The sequence below is a fragment of the Thalassophryne amazonica genome, chromosome 10 (genome assembly GCF_902500255.1).
Source record: "Thalassophryne amazonica chromosome 10, fThaAma1.1, whole genome shotgun sequence".
Classification (NCBI taxonomy): Eukaryota; Metazoa; Chordata; class Actinopteri; order Batrachoidiformes; family Batrachoididae; genus Thalassophryne; species Thalassophryne amazonica.
In genome coordinates, this window is record NC_047112.1 from 73,192,236 (window position 1) to 73,209,087 (window position 16,852).

General features: G+C 39.7%; 1 protein-coding gene across 1 annotated transcript in view; it reads left to right on the forward strand.

Annotated features, from left to right (window-relative positions):
* The first annotated feature begins 1,839 nt into the window (after positions 1–1,839).
* polrmt (polymerase (RNA) mitochondrial (DNA directed)) overlaps positions 1,840–16,852 on the forward strand; it is an 85,856-nt gene continuing 70,843 nt past the window's right edge. The window contains 4 exon segments of the mRNA XM_034179192.1: positions 1,840–2,005; positions 3,867–3,965; positions 6,701–7,413; positions 7,710–7,843. Of these exon segments, the coding sequence (XP_034035083.1) occupies positions 1,885–2,005; positions 3,867–3,965; positions 6,701–7,413; positions 7,710–7,843 (1,067 nt within the window). The 5' untranslated portion in view covers positions 1,840–1,884.

Genomic DNA, 16,852 nt, shown 5'->3' on the forward strand with positions numbered 1-16,852 from the left:
TCCTGTTTTATGCAGTTTAATTACCTTTGACAATTCTTTTGCTTTCCCTATGACTCAGAAACCAGAAATGTCAGTACAGCACTGGATGAAAGATGCGAGGGTCTGTCAGGAGCCCAGAATCTCACTGACCTTTTATAGGCACACACACACACACAAACACACACACACACACACACACACACACACACACACACACACACTGATTGCAAGCAAACAGATCACATGTGAGGATGGTTACCTTTTGTAACCATTCAAACCCGTTTGTGTTAACTTATCTGCATATTATCAGGCCAAAATCACCAGGGTATGTAAACCTTTGTTCAGGATCAGTTGGTTAGTTTTTGTTATAATTTAAAAAGAGTAAACACAGTTGTCTGACAATAAATGGTTTCACACAGCCACTACCCATGAGTGAAAACAAAGTTTTTGTGTTATCGTTCATATTCTCTGAAAAATGGCCAATAAATACATAAATTAATTAATTAAAAAAAACATTCTGCCAGAGTATGTAAACTTTTGAGCTGTAGTGTACAGGTTCAACCACACCTGTTGCTAATTTTCCATAGTCCATTTACCATATGATAGCCATCCAGCAGGTTGCACTGTTTTTTTTTTTTGGGGGGGGGGGGGGTATTGCATAATTACAACAAAGTAATATTTTCAATTGATCTAATGCATCAAATTTCATGTGATTTGAAAGTATTCATCCTCATTATATGCACTTTTTATTTGGTGAGTTGCAAGATGAAAGCATTTCTAATTTTTGAGCTAATGCATTAACAACCGGGAGCACATCTCTCTGTCTGTCTGGCTGTCTGCAAACAGAAGACAAAAACAACACTCCAATCTTTTCCTTCTTTCGGCTGCTCCAGTTAGGGGTTTCCAGAGCAGATTAACCGTCTCCAACTCATCCTGTCCTCTGTATCTTCTCTTTCCTCAAAATAATTTGACACACATTAGATGTTCTTCTACAAAGCTGTACACGTAAAGCTTCTCATACATAAAAGACTGTTGTTTATATTATTGAAGTTAACCTTGGTCCATTGTTTGACCCCTATTTTTGCTTGTTTTCTTTGCTGAGACTGCCACCTGCAGGACAAAAACAGAACAACAACAAAAAGTGTACCTAATACTTCTGTTTGAACGAAACTGGACTACTTCACGGAGATTAAGTTACATGGCATATATATATATATATATTATACATAAAATTAAAAATCAAGACTTTTTTCTGTTTTATTATTTGTGGTCTCACAAACTCTCACAGCCCACCGGAAGTACATTCAAGGTTCATCAGGGCACAGCAGCACAAGCTTGGGTCTCACTGCTTCACTTTGGATGCATAATTCATAATATCTATGTGATAACAACTTCCAAAATTGTACATAAAAGCACACATCAAACGTTACAACATTTAAGTAATAAACCTAAAAAACATTAATGTACACTCCAACTTCTTATATGCATTTTCTGTGTATTTTCCTGTTGTGTGTTAACTACTATTGAATGAATTTAGCTTTTACTTAGAGGATAATCTTGTTTGGTATTTGTTTTATAAAAATAAAAAAGTAATAATATAATCAAATTAAATAACGCATTTAGCAACACAGTTGGCGGAGTCATATCGAAATTCTTGTAAATGTAAATGTTTAAAAAAAATCAGTACGTGAAACGTTGTCTCTTTTTTTTTTTTTTTTTTTTTTTTGGTCCTGAAAAGAAAAATGGACAAACGGTGAAACAAAAATTCAAAACCGAACATGCTTGATTTCTCTGCGATCATCTGCTTTTGTCTTTAAGATTGGCGTGGATCTCTGCTCGCGACTTGTTTGGTCTTATTGAAGATGGCTGCCTAGTGTGCAGTAGGACGCGCTGCTCGATGTCAACATGTCGCTTCTCAGACTTTGTGCCTTTTTTAAATATTCCAGTCGTCTTAGTTTGTTTGAAAAGTCTGCGGGCCTTTTAGCGAAGTGTTGTCAGCGGGGTTTTACGGTCACACACAAAGGAGGTGAGCTGCTTCGTGTGCTGATGCTAACAGTCATGTCAGTCGGCTTAAAACGTGATTTCACTCAAGTAGTTTAACCCCTTATGAAACCTTTGTCTCTTTGCCTTGTTGTTGGTGAAATTTCTTGACACAGAACGTGAAGGGGGTACAGTGACCGTGACCACAGTGACCGTGGCTGTTCTTAGTAACTGCTGTTTTATGTGATTTATTTAAGTGCATGCCCAGAGGCCAAATTTCAATTTTAGAATTTAAAAAATGACAAAACTCACCAGGCTATGATCCATCCTCAGACGTCGATGTATAATGAAAGGGAAATGTTATTTATTCATTTATTTAATTATTTATCAAGTGATTGTTAGTGTGTACAGTTGTGGACATAGGCTTACCTAAAGGCAATCGATATTCTTCCGTGACCGAAAGAGGACTTTCAAAGCACCTTGACACTGCGTGCCAATGAGTAAACCCATTGTGAACTGTGAACTGTTTGGCATGCATTAATTTCTTTCCATTTGCATTAACTAGTCCTGAACTTTGGTCAACCTATTTGAGAACACTGTGTGTCATTGTGTGCAGAGCATCTGAACCTGAAATTAGATTATGACAAGATGTTACATAATATACATAACTTTACAAATACATTTCCAACTCAAAAGGAGGAATGAAAATGCAACTGTTTTACCAATCCGTTACTGTGTGTATGTAGATTCCAAATGCGTTCTCCGCTACACGACGCACACGAGAGAACCTGCAGCTGTATATCATTTCTCTGTGATTCTGGTCACGATGAGAGAATGGTTTCATCAGCCAAGTTCTGAGAGCAAATGCATCATCGCCCACGAAATAATAATTTTATATAGCATAGTGTCCAGCGGGACAAAGTGGGATGCATTAGCAAGACAAATTGTGCGCCAGTGTGGGGATCAAATTCGTGCAAGTGTCAAGGTGCCTTTACTTTGGCTATTTGTCCAGAACACGCTGTGATTGGTCGGGAACACGCTATGATTGATCAAGTGCAATGACATCATTACACACTGGTATTTTAATATTTTTGTGTTTTTTTTTTTTTTTTCACCATGTCTAAACCTTCCCCTACCCCTAACCATAACACAGCGTGTTCTGTCACAGCGTGTTCCGGACAAATAGCCAAAGTGAGTCGTCTTCCATTCATGGAAGAATATCCACTTCATTACTTAAATGAAACAAATGGGTATAGAAAATGAATGTGTATGTTATTTTATAATGAGTTACGCCTTTTAAGAAAAGTATTTTAACAGGTGTTGTGACTCATCAGCACTGAGTGTGTGTCGAGATGAATAGGTGTCCTGTACAGTCCTGTCCGTGGCTCTGATCACAGCCTCAGCAGTGCTGATCAAAGTTGGCTCGAAATGTTTGAGTTTAAAATGAGTCAATTCTTGTCATTATTTTGGCTGGTATTTTTCCTTGTGTGTGTTTATTTATACAGTACCTGTGAAAAGTTTGGACATTTAATTGAATGTGAAATTGTGTCCAAATTTTTGACAGTGCACTGTGTGTGTGTTTACAGTACCATCACACCGGTGATGATGATGACATTGGTGTATTGCCCACTCCAAAAAACACACATCTTTTTCACAACTTGTTTGCTTTAGACAGTTTTGTGCATAGATACGTGAACATTTCTGAGTCACTCAGTAAGTCTTTGATTTTATTTGGCATTTACTGAGGTGAACACATTCATCATCCTCAAACTTTGTCCAAACTAGCCAGGTAGTGAACCTAAAATGTTGACTGTTATTAGGATTTTGGAATTGAGGCATATTTGTACAGAATGATGTTCTACAATGTCTTATACTTTTTATCACTTGCTCTGTTTTGTTTGTTTCAGAGACACATGCGTGGCTTCAAAGAAGAAATGTGTCATTTTTAATCCAAAAGACAAGGAATGCAAGAAAACATATTTTGGAACAGTCTCAGCTCTTAAAAGGTATGTTGTTCTATAAGGCAGGTCTATAAATATTTGGACAGTAACAGATTTATTCGTTGATGTCTGTAGCTGTCTATAATAACATTAGAGTTAAACAAAATTACTGTATTTTTGGCAGTATAGGTCAGTTTTTTCTTTCTTTTTTAACTAGTTTGGGAGGTTCTGCAACTTTTATAGTCCAGTGTGACTTACACACTGAAAAAACAACTGTTTACTCTTTTTAACTGTGTTTACTCAAAGACACCCAGACACCCAGAAGAAGTTATAGGCTTCTGTGGCTGTGATTTGGAGAAATTGTGCACATTGCAAGCTTTGCATTTTGCGTCACCAGTTATACAGCTTCATGATGAAGAAAAAAAAGCTTTTTACATCCGCCAAGGATGTAATAAAATCATTGGCATTTATTTACTTGTCTGTCTGTTAGCAGGATTATGTCAAAACTACTGCATGGATTTTGACAAAATATATTAGGCAAAGGAAGACTACACTGAATTTTGGAGGTGATCCGGAATCTGGATCAAGATTTCACGTGATATAGACTTTGAAGGATTACGTCCCAAAAAAATCCTACTTCACAGATTGTCACCAAATTTGCACCACAGATGGCTATTAGGGCATGGAAGACTCCACTGAATTTTGGAGGTGATCCGGATCCAGATTGATGAAGTCAGAAATTGTGGACTGCTCTTGTCATTATAGGGTGTTGTGAGTAGAATTTTTAGGGGAAAAAAAGAATTCACTCCATTTTGGAATAAGATTGTAACATAACAAAATGTGGAAAAAATGAAGTGCTGTGAATACAACCCCTGGCAAAAATTATGGAATCACCAGCCTTGGAGGATGTTCATTCAGTTGTTTATTTTTGTAGAAAAAAAGCAGATCACAGACATGACACAAAACTAAAGTCATTATTTCAAATGGCAACTTTCTGGCTTTAAGAAACACTATAAGAAATCAGGAAAAAAAAATTGGCTGTCAGTAACGGTTACTTTTTTAGACCAAGCAGAGGGGAAAAAAATATGGAATCACTCAATTCTGAGGAAAAAATTATGGAATCATGAAAAACAAAAGAACGCTCCAACACATCACTAGTATTTTGTTGCACCACCTCTGGCATTTATAACAGCTTGCAGTCTCTGAGGCATGGACTTAATGAGTGACAAACAGTACTCTTCATCAATCTGGCTCCAACTTTCTCTGATTGCTGTTGCCAAATCAGCTTTGCAGTTTGGAGCCTTGTCATGGACCATTTTCTTCAACTTCCACCAAAGATTTTCAATTGGATTAAGATCCGAACTATTTGCAGGCCATGACATTGACCCTATGTGTCTTTTTGCAAGGAATGTTTTCACAGTTTTTGCTCTATGTCAAGATGCATTATCATCTTGAAAAATGATTTCATCATCCCCAAACATCCTTTCAATTGTCCAAAATATCAACGTAAACTTTATTATTTATGATGTAATGACAGCCATCTCCCCAGTGCCTTTACCTGACATGCAGCCCCATATCATCAATGGCTGTGGAAATTTACATTCTCTTCAGGCAGTCATCTTTATAAATCTCATTGAAACGGCACCAAACAAAAGTTCCAGCATCATCACCTTGCCTAATGCAGATTCGAGATTCATCACTGAATATGACTTTCATCCAGTCATCCACAGTCCACGATTGCTTTTCCTTAGCCCATTGTAACCTTGTTTTTTTCTGTTTAGGTGTTAATGATGGCTTTCATTTAGCTTTTCTGTATGTAAATTCCATTTCCTTTAGGCAGTTTCTTACAGTTCGGTCAGAGACGTTGACTCCAGTTTCCTCCCATTCGTTCCTCATTTGTTTTGTTGTGCATTTTCGAGACATATTGCTTTAAGTTTTCTGTCTTGACGCTTTGATGTCTTCCTTGGTCTACAAGTATGTTTGCCTTTAACAACCTTCCCATGTTGTTTGTATTTGGTCCAGAGTTTAGACACAGCTGACTGTGAACAACCAACATCTTTTGCAACATTGCGTGATGATTTACCCTCTTTTAAGAGTTTGATAATCCTCTCCTTTGTTTCAATTGACATCTATCGTGTTGGAGGCATGATTCATGTCAGTCCACTTGGTGCAACAGCTCTCCAAGGTGTGATCACTCCTTTTTAGATGCACACTAACGAGCAGATCTGATTTGATGCAGGCGTTAGATTTGGGGATGAAAATTTACAGGGTGATTCCATAATTTATTCCTCAGAATTGAGTGATTCCATATTTTTTCCCTCTGCTTGGTCTAAAAAAGTAACCGTTACTGACTGCCATAATTTTTTTTCTTGATTTCTTATAGTGTTTCTTAAAGCCAGAAAGTTGCCATTTGAAATGACTTTAGTTTTGTGTCATGTCTATGATCTGCTTTTTTTTCTACAAAATTAAACAACTGAATGAACATCCTCCGAGGCCGGTGATTCCATAATTTTTGCCAGGGGTTGTACTTTCTGGATGCACTGTGCATCAGCATTTTATTTGTTACTCATCTAAGTTTTTCCTGGGCTTCCATACAGCCTGGGTTTTTGTAATGGTAACCTGTTTGCAAGTAGAATACACAGGAGGCATAATAAGTCATGGTTGTTTGCTGTTTCGGCCTTCAGCTTACAGTGATTTAGCTATTTTAGGACATAAAAATAAAGTTTGTGGGGGGGGGTTCACTGTGGTTTTGGAAAATCATTAAAGGTGACTTTTCTTCTTTTTCTTTTTCTTTCTTTCAGTGAACGAAACAAGGATCCAGCAAGTTCAGTGTGATGTTGCTCTGGATTTAAAATTTCGTAAAGGGTTGAAGGTTTTTAAGGTTTCCCCTCCTCGGAAACGGCCTGTTAAGTGTTCCAAATCCACACCTCAAGAGAAAATGAACATTCCTAACTCAGGACAGCCTGTTGCCCATGAAACTTGTGAAACCCATCCGAGCCACTGGATGCCAAAATTAACAGAGGAGAACGGCAACAAACATCAGGCGGTGCAAAATTTAGAGCAGATTCAAAAGGAAGTCAAGAAGAAGAAGAAGATGAAGAAAATTTCAAAGAACATAGCGATGGACGCTGGTACACTATCCACCCGTGAAACAAAAATATTTTCCATTCTTAAAACTGATTTTTTCTCCGGTGAGATTCAGTCTTACATTGTTAAACCTAAATCACCAAAACCGTCACAACCTACCGACCTACCTAGCGGCATGAAGCTGACTGAGCAACAGGAGAACCAGTGTACAACCCCGACCAGCTCACAGCACCAACAGTTGGCTGATAACAGGTCGATGTGCCCGGACGTTAAGCTCAGCATCCGCGCCTTCATGGAGGCCTGTTTGTTCTGCGGGGACACTGAAGGGGCATACGGCTTCATACTCCAGCAGCACAGGAGCTTGAGTCGACGTAGACATCTTAACACAGACATCTACAACATCATGATGAGAGTTTGGGCCAAGAATGTGAGTTCCACAACCAAGACACATACATTGTTGTGCTGGTCTGTTTCAACTTCACTTTATTTCTGTGTGAAAATAGAAGCGCTGGTACGTTATGAACACCGTCATATTTTCTAAATCTTTGTGTCTGACATTTTAAGGAAGTCACTCCGTATGTCTTCGACGTGACGTGACCACAGCTTGGAAATTAGTCAGTAATGATGTTCAGTTCTTTCAGTCACACCTAGTGCAATTGCTAGAATAAATGAAGTGTAATTTATTCTGGTGGCAAAGTATAATGCTTGTTTCCATCTCTGTAGGGCACCTTGAATCAGATTGGTCGCATGTTTATTTTGTTGGAAGAGGCTGGTCTGAAGCCGAATCTCGGATCTTACTGTGCTGCTTTGGAGTGTATGGGCCGCAGTCCATCCTGTTCCCCACGAATCATCACAAGGTATTTGCACTCATACATGTGCCCACACTGCCAGATGCTCATCATCTTCTTTTAGTTACAGTGGCGTCTTGACATGGCACAAGCTTTATACCAGTTACTCTGCCTTACGCAAATCCAGAGCTCCAATCCAAAAGGACCTCCTGGATATATTTTTTGGGGGATGGTGGGAGGAAACAGGAGTAACTAGAGGATCTCATGCAGACATGGGGAAAACATACAAACTCCACACAGAAAGGAACCGGGTATGGGTGGGCATGAATCCAGCATCTTTTTGCTGTGAAGCAAGAGTGCTAACTGTTGTCAGTTTTCAGTGTTGTGAATTATTAGTAACATTTTAAGGAGGACTGCCTTAAAAAAAAGGCAATAGCAGTACAAAGAGTTACCAGCAGGGGTCATGTTCTCCTTTATGTTTCGAATTCTGTTACAGATGTTAGATTATCTTCATTCCAGTGTTTCCAGTGTTTCAGTAATGTTTGCCGCGGCAACAAATCTTCCAAACTTCAATGCCAATTCGACAAGTTAATTTGAGAGCATTTTTTTTTTTTTTTTTTTTTTTTTTACTCTTTTTTTTTTAATTGCCACTACCACAGCATCAGTATTGTGCAGGAGTAGTTAGCACTTTTGTGTTAAATCAAGCAGGTCTTAGGTTTGAATCTGACCTTTCTGTACAGTGTTTGGATGTTCTCTTGATTAGTGGTGAGTCTTCACACCTCTCTTGCAGTTCAGGAGGAATTACGGTTTAGTGTTGGAACAGACTATAGTTGATCAGAGACACCCCCCCCCCCCCCCCACACACACACACACAGTTTGCGACCACATGAGCGACCATTGGTGTGTTTTATTTGATTTTTCTTTCACTCCTGAGCCTGCGCAATCTGAGATTAGGTCTCAGAGGCGCATCATCACTGAGAACACTGCAGCTGGTTTCTCAGCCAGGTTTGACTCTAAGCTGTTCATGGAGTGTCATAATGTGGTCAGCTTTCTTCACACTTTCAGCGGTCATTGTGAATCCATTTTGGATGAGGTCGCACCTTTTAAATCCAACTTGGTGACTAAGAAGACCATAAATCCTTGGCTTAATGACTGTATCCGAGATTTGAAGCGACTATGTCGGAAAACTGAGCATTTGTGGAAGTCTTCTAAACTTGAGGTCCATAGGTTGCACCTCAGGGAACTTATGTCCTCTTTAAATGAAATGATAAAAAATGCCAGATCGGAATATTTTCGTCAGCTTATCATCTTAAATAAGAAAAAACCCCAGGTGCTATTTGACACTATCAGCTCTATTGTGTGTCTTGTTGCTCCATTAACACCTGTATCCTGCAAAGCTGACAGCAATGGTTTTTTTAGGGTTTTTGTCTGCAAAATTCAGGACATTAAAGCTAATCTCCCATTGCACACATATGGTGTCCCTAATGTTGTTGAGCCTGCTCCTTGTACATGGTCCTCTTTTAATCCTGTAACACAGGCTGATGTCTCAGCTTTGATAACCAGGATGAAGCCCTCTGTATGTCCTTCTGATGTTCTACCGTGTAGACTCCTTGTTACTGTGTTTGATGTCATTGGCCCATGCCCCTGGGTTACCAAGTTGATAAATGTCTCCCTGTCTTCTGGTGTTTTTCCCAGCTCTTTTAAACATGCATTTGTGGAACCAGTTCTTAAAAAGTCTAATCTGGACCCTTCTGATCTGAAAAACTTCCAACCTATCTCCACACTTCCATTCCTGTCCAAAGTCTTGGAGAAGGTGGTTTATGATCAACTACTTTCCTTCTTAGTGACTTCCAACATGTTTGACACCTATCAGTCTGGTTTCCGCAGGCATCACTCTACAGAAACTGCCCTACTCAAAGTATCTAGTGACATTTTGATGTCTGCGGATTGTGGAAAATGCACCGTTCTAGTCCTATTAGACCTCTCCTCCGCATTTGACACTGTCGATCATAAAATCCTGCAAACAAGACTACGCAATTCGGTTGGTTTGTCAGGGACTGTTCTAGCTTGGTTCATCTCTTATTTGTCAGGTCGTAGCTTTAGTGTCACTGCAAATCAGATCATTTCTGACTCTGCCAGTTTGACGTGTGGTATACCACAGGGTTCTGTTTTGGGGCCAATTTTGTTTTTGCTCTATGTTTTCCGCTTGGGAAAGATTATCCAGGAGTTCGTTGATGTTTCTTATCATTTATTTGCTGATGACATCCAAATTTACTGCTCATTTAAAGGCCCCTGAGATACAGAAATTGGACTCTCTACTGAACTGCCTTGAGAAAATTAAACAATGGCTCGGTGCAAATTCGCTGCAGTTAAATTCGGATAAAACTGAGGTGCTGGTTGTTGCCCCCAATGATGTCAGTCCGGGGATTAAACAGTATTTAGGTCTTTTGAGCTCATCTGCAAAATCTAGCCTGAGAAAACTAGATGTTTTCTTTGATAAAGAAATGTCATTTGTAGGGATGTGAATCGTACAACAACTCACGATTCAATTGGATTCCGATTCTTGGGGTGACGATTCGATTCAGAATCGATTTTCGATTCAAAGAGCTCTGAGAAATAGTTATATTACTTAAAAAATGTTTATGTTTAAGAAAATGCAGCTTTACAAGGTTAATCAAGTGATTCTAGATGTAAATTTACTTATCTGCTTTGCTCGTTCGGAGTTAGCTGGCAGTTTAGCGAAGCGCTGGTAGTAGTCGGCAGATAACGCTGCTCCCCTCTTTTAGCTCCGGGTGATAGCGTAGCATGTGGTGCATGTGGATTTGAAATGTTTCCGAAGTACTTGACTTTCATTTTGCAGATTCTGCAAACTGCATAAGTCATGTCAAGCTCCTTCTTACGCAGCAAATAATAAAATCCAAAATGCGCCCAAACATTTGCCTTCAGCAAAGACGGTGCTGGCTGAATTAGCTCTTCGTCCGCCGTGCTAAGCTACAGCCACTGAACTCTGCAGCGCACGAGTGTTTGAAGCACGCCGGACCCCCCCCCCCCACCCCCTCGCGGGGACGCTGTAGTACGGAAGCCGTTGCATGACAAACAGTACACGCAGCAAGTAAGCAAGATTATGTTTAAAAAATGCTTTTAAAAAAATTGATTCTTGGACATTTTGGATCGATTCAGAATCGTAATAAATAAGAATCACGATTCGGACGTGAATCGATTTTTTTCCGACACCCCTAGTCATTTGAGCATCATTCCAAGCAGCTAACCAAAAACTGTTTCTACCAGCTGAGGAAGATTTCCAAACTCAGATCAATTGTTACAAAAGATGATCTTGAGTTGATTATTCATGCATTTGTATCTTCTTGTTTGGACTACTGCAACAGTTTGTTTTCCTGTCTGAACAAAAAGGAGCTGTCCCGTCTGCAGCAGGTCCAAAATTCTGCAGCAAGGCTGCTGTCTCGCTCAAGCAGAAGGACTCATATCTCTCCTATTTTAAAGTCTCTTCATTGGCTCCCAGTGTCGTTGTGTTTCCATTTTAAGATCCTAGTGTTGACTTTTAGAGCTTTGCATGGCCAGGCTCCCTCCTACATTAGAGACCTGTTATGTCCCTACTGTCCTGCTCGGAGCCTGACGTCAGTGGATCAGAACCTTCTGAGGGTCCCTCGTATCCACTTTAAGACCCGAGGAGATCGCTCTTTCCAGGCCGTTGCACCAAGGCTCTGGAATGATCTCCCTTTGTCTCTTCATTTGCTGGACTCTGTCGATGTTTTTTTAAGAGCAAACTTAAAACCCATCTGTTTCTCCAGGCATTCATTCCTTAGTAGTGAGAGGGCTGTTTTATGACCACTGTGTGTGTCTTAGAGTTATTTTATTGTGATGTACATTGTCTTTTATTCTCAGAATTTTTATCTGTGTCTTTTGTGAAGCACCTTGTGACTTTCCTTGTCTGTGAAAGGTGTTATATAAATAAACATTACTTACTTACTTACTTACTTACTTACTTACAGTTTGACAAGCATATTAATTGCACTTTACATAATAGTGTGGAGTACAGTTTTATTGTCAGGGTGAATGCAGTTTAAAAGTAAAAATTCCATAAATCTCAATCCAGAGTTGCATTGAAATTAAAGCAATGTCCACTCGTGAGCGGGGGCATTTCCCCTGGCTGACATGACTGGGACTTCAGTGAGTTAAAAGTGGGGTGGGGGACTTGGGAACGCAAAGTTTTGTATTTGCTTTTGCTGATCTGAAAGATGAATTGATTCATGATTAAAAACAGTGATCCAAACCATGGGATTGGTGATCTGTCACCCCTTTTGCTCTTATTACACTACCTTACTCTCAGGGTACCTCATCCATGTATAGACCAAAAGATGTACACAAAATTAAAAAGATCACTTAAACAGTTGGCTTGAAGATCTGTAGTTTCCACATCTTGGACATTCTGCATGAAGTTTTTTAATTACATTTTGCAAAGGTAAAGATGTTGGTGTATTCCATCACCGGTCTTGCAGCTCCAAGGTTTTTTTTTTTTTGGTACATACTGTAGTGTAGACCACCATTTGGTACATGTGAAATATTGCTGTTTTTCAGTTTCACTTTTTCACTCTTTTTTTCTTTTTGCACCCCTACTGTTGATTAGAAACAAACACGTGTGTTAGGTTTCTCTGCAGGTATTCTGGCTTCTTCTGAAAATACAAAAACATGCAGATTTGGCTAATTAGAGGGCCAGATCTGGTAGGTTATGATTTGTTTTTGGGCATATCTTGTTTAAACCCATGAGAGACTGAGGTATGCCCTCTTGTGACTTCTCACAGTAATTAACCAATGTCTCAGATGTTTCTCCCAGCTTACAGTGATTGAGCCCGTGTTACACTATGACAGCTCAAGGAAATATATGAGGAGCTGATCTGAAGTTTGGATTTCTGTTCTTGTTGCAGTGCTGTCTGAGTGATAGGAGATCATGGTGATGAGCTTCAGCTTCTGCCCTTGACTTTTATGCACTGACATTCCTTCAGAATCCTTGAATTGTTGAATGCTATTCTGCATTGTCGAGGGAGAAATGTGCAAATCCCTTCCCATCTTTACTGAAGGAATATTGTTTTTAAGTATTTCAATAATTTTCTCGCACATTTGTTGACAAACCGGAGATCATCTGCCATCTTTGTTCCTCAAACACTCAGCCCTTTATTGATACTGCTTCTGTAACAATTACCTGAATACATAACTTGTCTGAAGTAACATCATCCATTTGTTTTCTACATCCACGTATTGCAGTTAAAGGACACTGGGGAGCTAGAACCTATCCCAGAGGTTGTTGGGTGAGAGGAGGGGTACACCCTGGAAAGGCTACAGGGCCATGTACAGACAGATAGACACAGTCAGACACTCAGTCACACCTGTGGTCAATTAAAAGTTTCTAATTCACTTGACGTGCATGTCTTTGGACATGAGAGGAAGCTGGAGCACCCAGACGGAGCCATAGATTATATTTATACTGGACAAACCCTGCGTGACGTCACTCATTGGTTATCTATAGAGACCTGAAAGAGTTATTCTGGCGATGTCATGAGGAACCCATAGATGGTTAAAAAGGTGGAGCATGGATCACTCAGCTGTGTGACAAAAGAAGCATGAACACACCCCTTCTTCAAGTCTACACCAGCTAAGCTAACAGGCTAACCTCGGTTCGGGTGTTTATTCAATCAAAAAATTATTGGGCGGGGACTGCGCTGTGGTTTTCATAAAGATTTATGTTGGTGTGAGCATTAAAATTTCCCAGTAATCGTGCATCCACGAGACCTGTGCTATACCTGTATATATTTTTTGTTTTTGCCCACAGAGTGCTTGAAATGTCTAAAATTGTTTTCGCTCTGTGCAGCTGTAGTGTCTCATTTTTAGTCCACATGCTTCAGTCCCCTGAATTTTTTGAGATTTCTAGGTTGTGCCCTTTTACAGAAGCAGTTCTAGATTTTAATGAGAGATCACAGCACCTCTCATTTGACTGTTGGCTGGAGAAGTAATTTGAGCACATCATTCTCCTCCGTGTCAGCAGAGCACAAAATAGGCTGCTTGTAGGTTCATCAATGGTTGTAAGGTGATGCTGGTGTGAAGTTGTTCAGTGCTAGCACACTCAGTCTCTGATCAGTCTCTGACATAGCAGCCTGTATTTTCCTTTCATTTTGTTCCTGTCTGATCTGTTTCTCCTTCTGATTGCTTTTTTGCGCCCCCCCCCCCCCAATGTTCTTCGTGCAGCTTTAGTCTCCCATTGTAACGCTTACCTTTTGATGTCATCCTTGCACCATTCTTGGCCTTCGTGTGCTGTTGCATTCTATCACTCATGCTTCACTTATTTATCCCTTAACCTTTTCCTTCAGAAGGGCTGCATCCTTCAGAGGTTTTTTGTTCCCTGGGGTGCAGCAGAACAGTCACTACGCTGATTGGTCTTCTATCTTTCAACCTCCTGCTCTCTCTTCTTTATTCTTCTGGACCACACCAGCAGTACCCAAATTAATCATCTTTGTTGAAGCCTCTCTGATTTACTCAGACCAAAATTACATGTTACATCACAAGAGACCCTTAGGCATGAAATATAACAATGTAATATGACTTTTGCTGATTCTTTATTGTCATTGTAACAAGTACAACAAAAAGTAAGGTGCAAGCTATTCCAGTGCCAATATAAACCCGAGTAAATCACATGCAGACTTAAAAATGTCTAGGGAAGAAAAGAAAATAAACATAAAATTTACAGAATGAAAAAGGCATGTTCAAAGCACAAGCAAAAAAAAAAAAAAAAAAAAAAAAAAATTATAAGCGCCTAGTAGAAAAAAAAAAATTAGGAAGTTGGACTCCAGGGCTGCCCCTTGTCACCATTCATATTCATGATGTTTACGTACTTTGATTCAGTATAGTTTGGTGCAGAAACAGTCCTCACAAATGTCATTCACTCTGTGCATCACTTTACAATTGCCTTACTCTCTTTTTCTTTGAATGCTAAAGGCCCAGTCCCACTGGGGAGAGGATTAATTGCGCATGAATTGAGTATACAAATGTCGGGCGTTCGTTGTCGTCCGCACAAAAATTGGCCATAAATGACAAATTACTCAGTATGAATTACAAATATATTAATAATGTTTAGCGAATACATGACAAACAGTCACGGGTGTATCACGCATGTATTGAGGAAACGGATCGACGCATTGCAATTATCATGGAAATATTAACAGATGTATTGTGAATGCATCGCGCACAATGTTTGTGGAGACAGCGGTCGTATTGCGCATGCGCGGCATCTGCATTGCGGTCATAAAAGAAGCGTACTCGGGCCTTTCGGCATCACTATGCACACCAACACCACAGCCTCTGGAGCAATTGCTGGACTTGGACAACTTCATTGATATGTTGTTGGATGGCAGCAACTTTCACACTACGTATTTGGGGATCCATAACTACATCTGTAACGTCTCCACAGCTGGACTGGCCGATGACTGGGCAAGTATGCCGATTTCTGTCACATATAGTACTTTGGGTTTACGTGAAATGTTTGTTATGCATTCGCAAATTGTCCACAAATCAGATGCAAAGCAGACGTAATACAAACGCTTTATTTGTAGCCACTCTGTACAGTAGTGTTCAGAATAATAATAGTGCTATGTGACTAAAAAGATTAATCCAGGTTTTGAGTGTATTTCTTATTGTTACATGAGAAACAAGGTACCAGTAGATTCAGTAGATTCTCACAAATCCAACAAGACTAAGCTATTAGTAAAAAAAAAAAAAAAAGTAGAAAAGGGTGTGTTCACAAAAATAGTTTTTCAGTTTTTCATGATTTCTTCACATCTGTGAGGCATTAATTTTGTTGGCTTGGAACCAAAATTTTGCTCGTTTACTAGTGTGCTTGGGGTCATTGTCTTGTTGAAACACCCATTTCAAGGGCATGTCCTCTTCAGCATAAGGCAACATGACCTCTTCAAGTATTTTGACTTATTCAAACTGATCCATGATAACTGGTATGCGATATATAGGCCCAACACCATAGTAAGAGAAACATGCCCATATCATGATGCCTGCACCACCATGCTTCACTGTCTTCACTGTGAACTGTGGCTTGAATTCAGAGTTGGGGGTCATCTCACAAACTGTCTGTGGCCCTTGGACCCAAAAAGAACAGTTTACTCTCATCAGTCGAAAATATATTCCTCCAGTTTCTCTTTAGGCCAGTTGATGTGGTTTTTTGGCAATTGTACCTCTTCTGCACGTCTTTTATTAACAGAGGGACTTTGCGGGGGATTCTTGCAAATAAATTAGCTTCACACAGGCGTCTTCTGTCACAGCACTTACAGGTAACTCCAGACTGTCTTTGATCATCCTAGAACTGATCAATGGGTGAGCCTTTGCCATTCTGGTTATTCTTCTATCCATTTGATGGTTGTTTTCCGTTTTCTTCCACGCATCTCTTTTTTTTTTGTCCATTTTAAAGCATTGGAGATCATTGTAGATGAACAGCCTATAATTTTTTGCACCTGCGTATAAGTTTTCCCCTCTCCAACTTTTTAATCAAACTACGCTGTTCTTCTGAACAATCCTGAACATCCCACTTTCCTCAGGCTTTCAAAGAGAAAAGCATGTTCAACAGGTGCTGGCTTCATCCTTAAATAGGGGACACCTGATTCACACCTGTTTGTTCCACAAAATTGACGAACTCACTGACTGAATGCCACACTACTATTATTGTGAACACCCCCTTTTCTACTTTTTTTTTTACTAATAGCCCAATTTCATAGCCTTAAGAGTGTGCATATCATGAATGCTTGGTCTTGTTGGATTTGTGAGAATCTACTGAATGTACTGGTACCTTGTTTCCCATGTAACAATAAGAAATATACTCAAAACCTGGATTAATCTTTTTAGTCACATAGCACTACTATTATTCTGAACACTACCGTATGCATTCGCTACAGTTTATTGTAGCGAATGCATACGGATATATAGGCATGCTATATATCCGTTTTACGCACTGTCCCAGTCCGCTGCCAAGCCGCATTTCCCCATCATTTGCGGATATCAACAGAT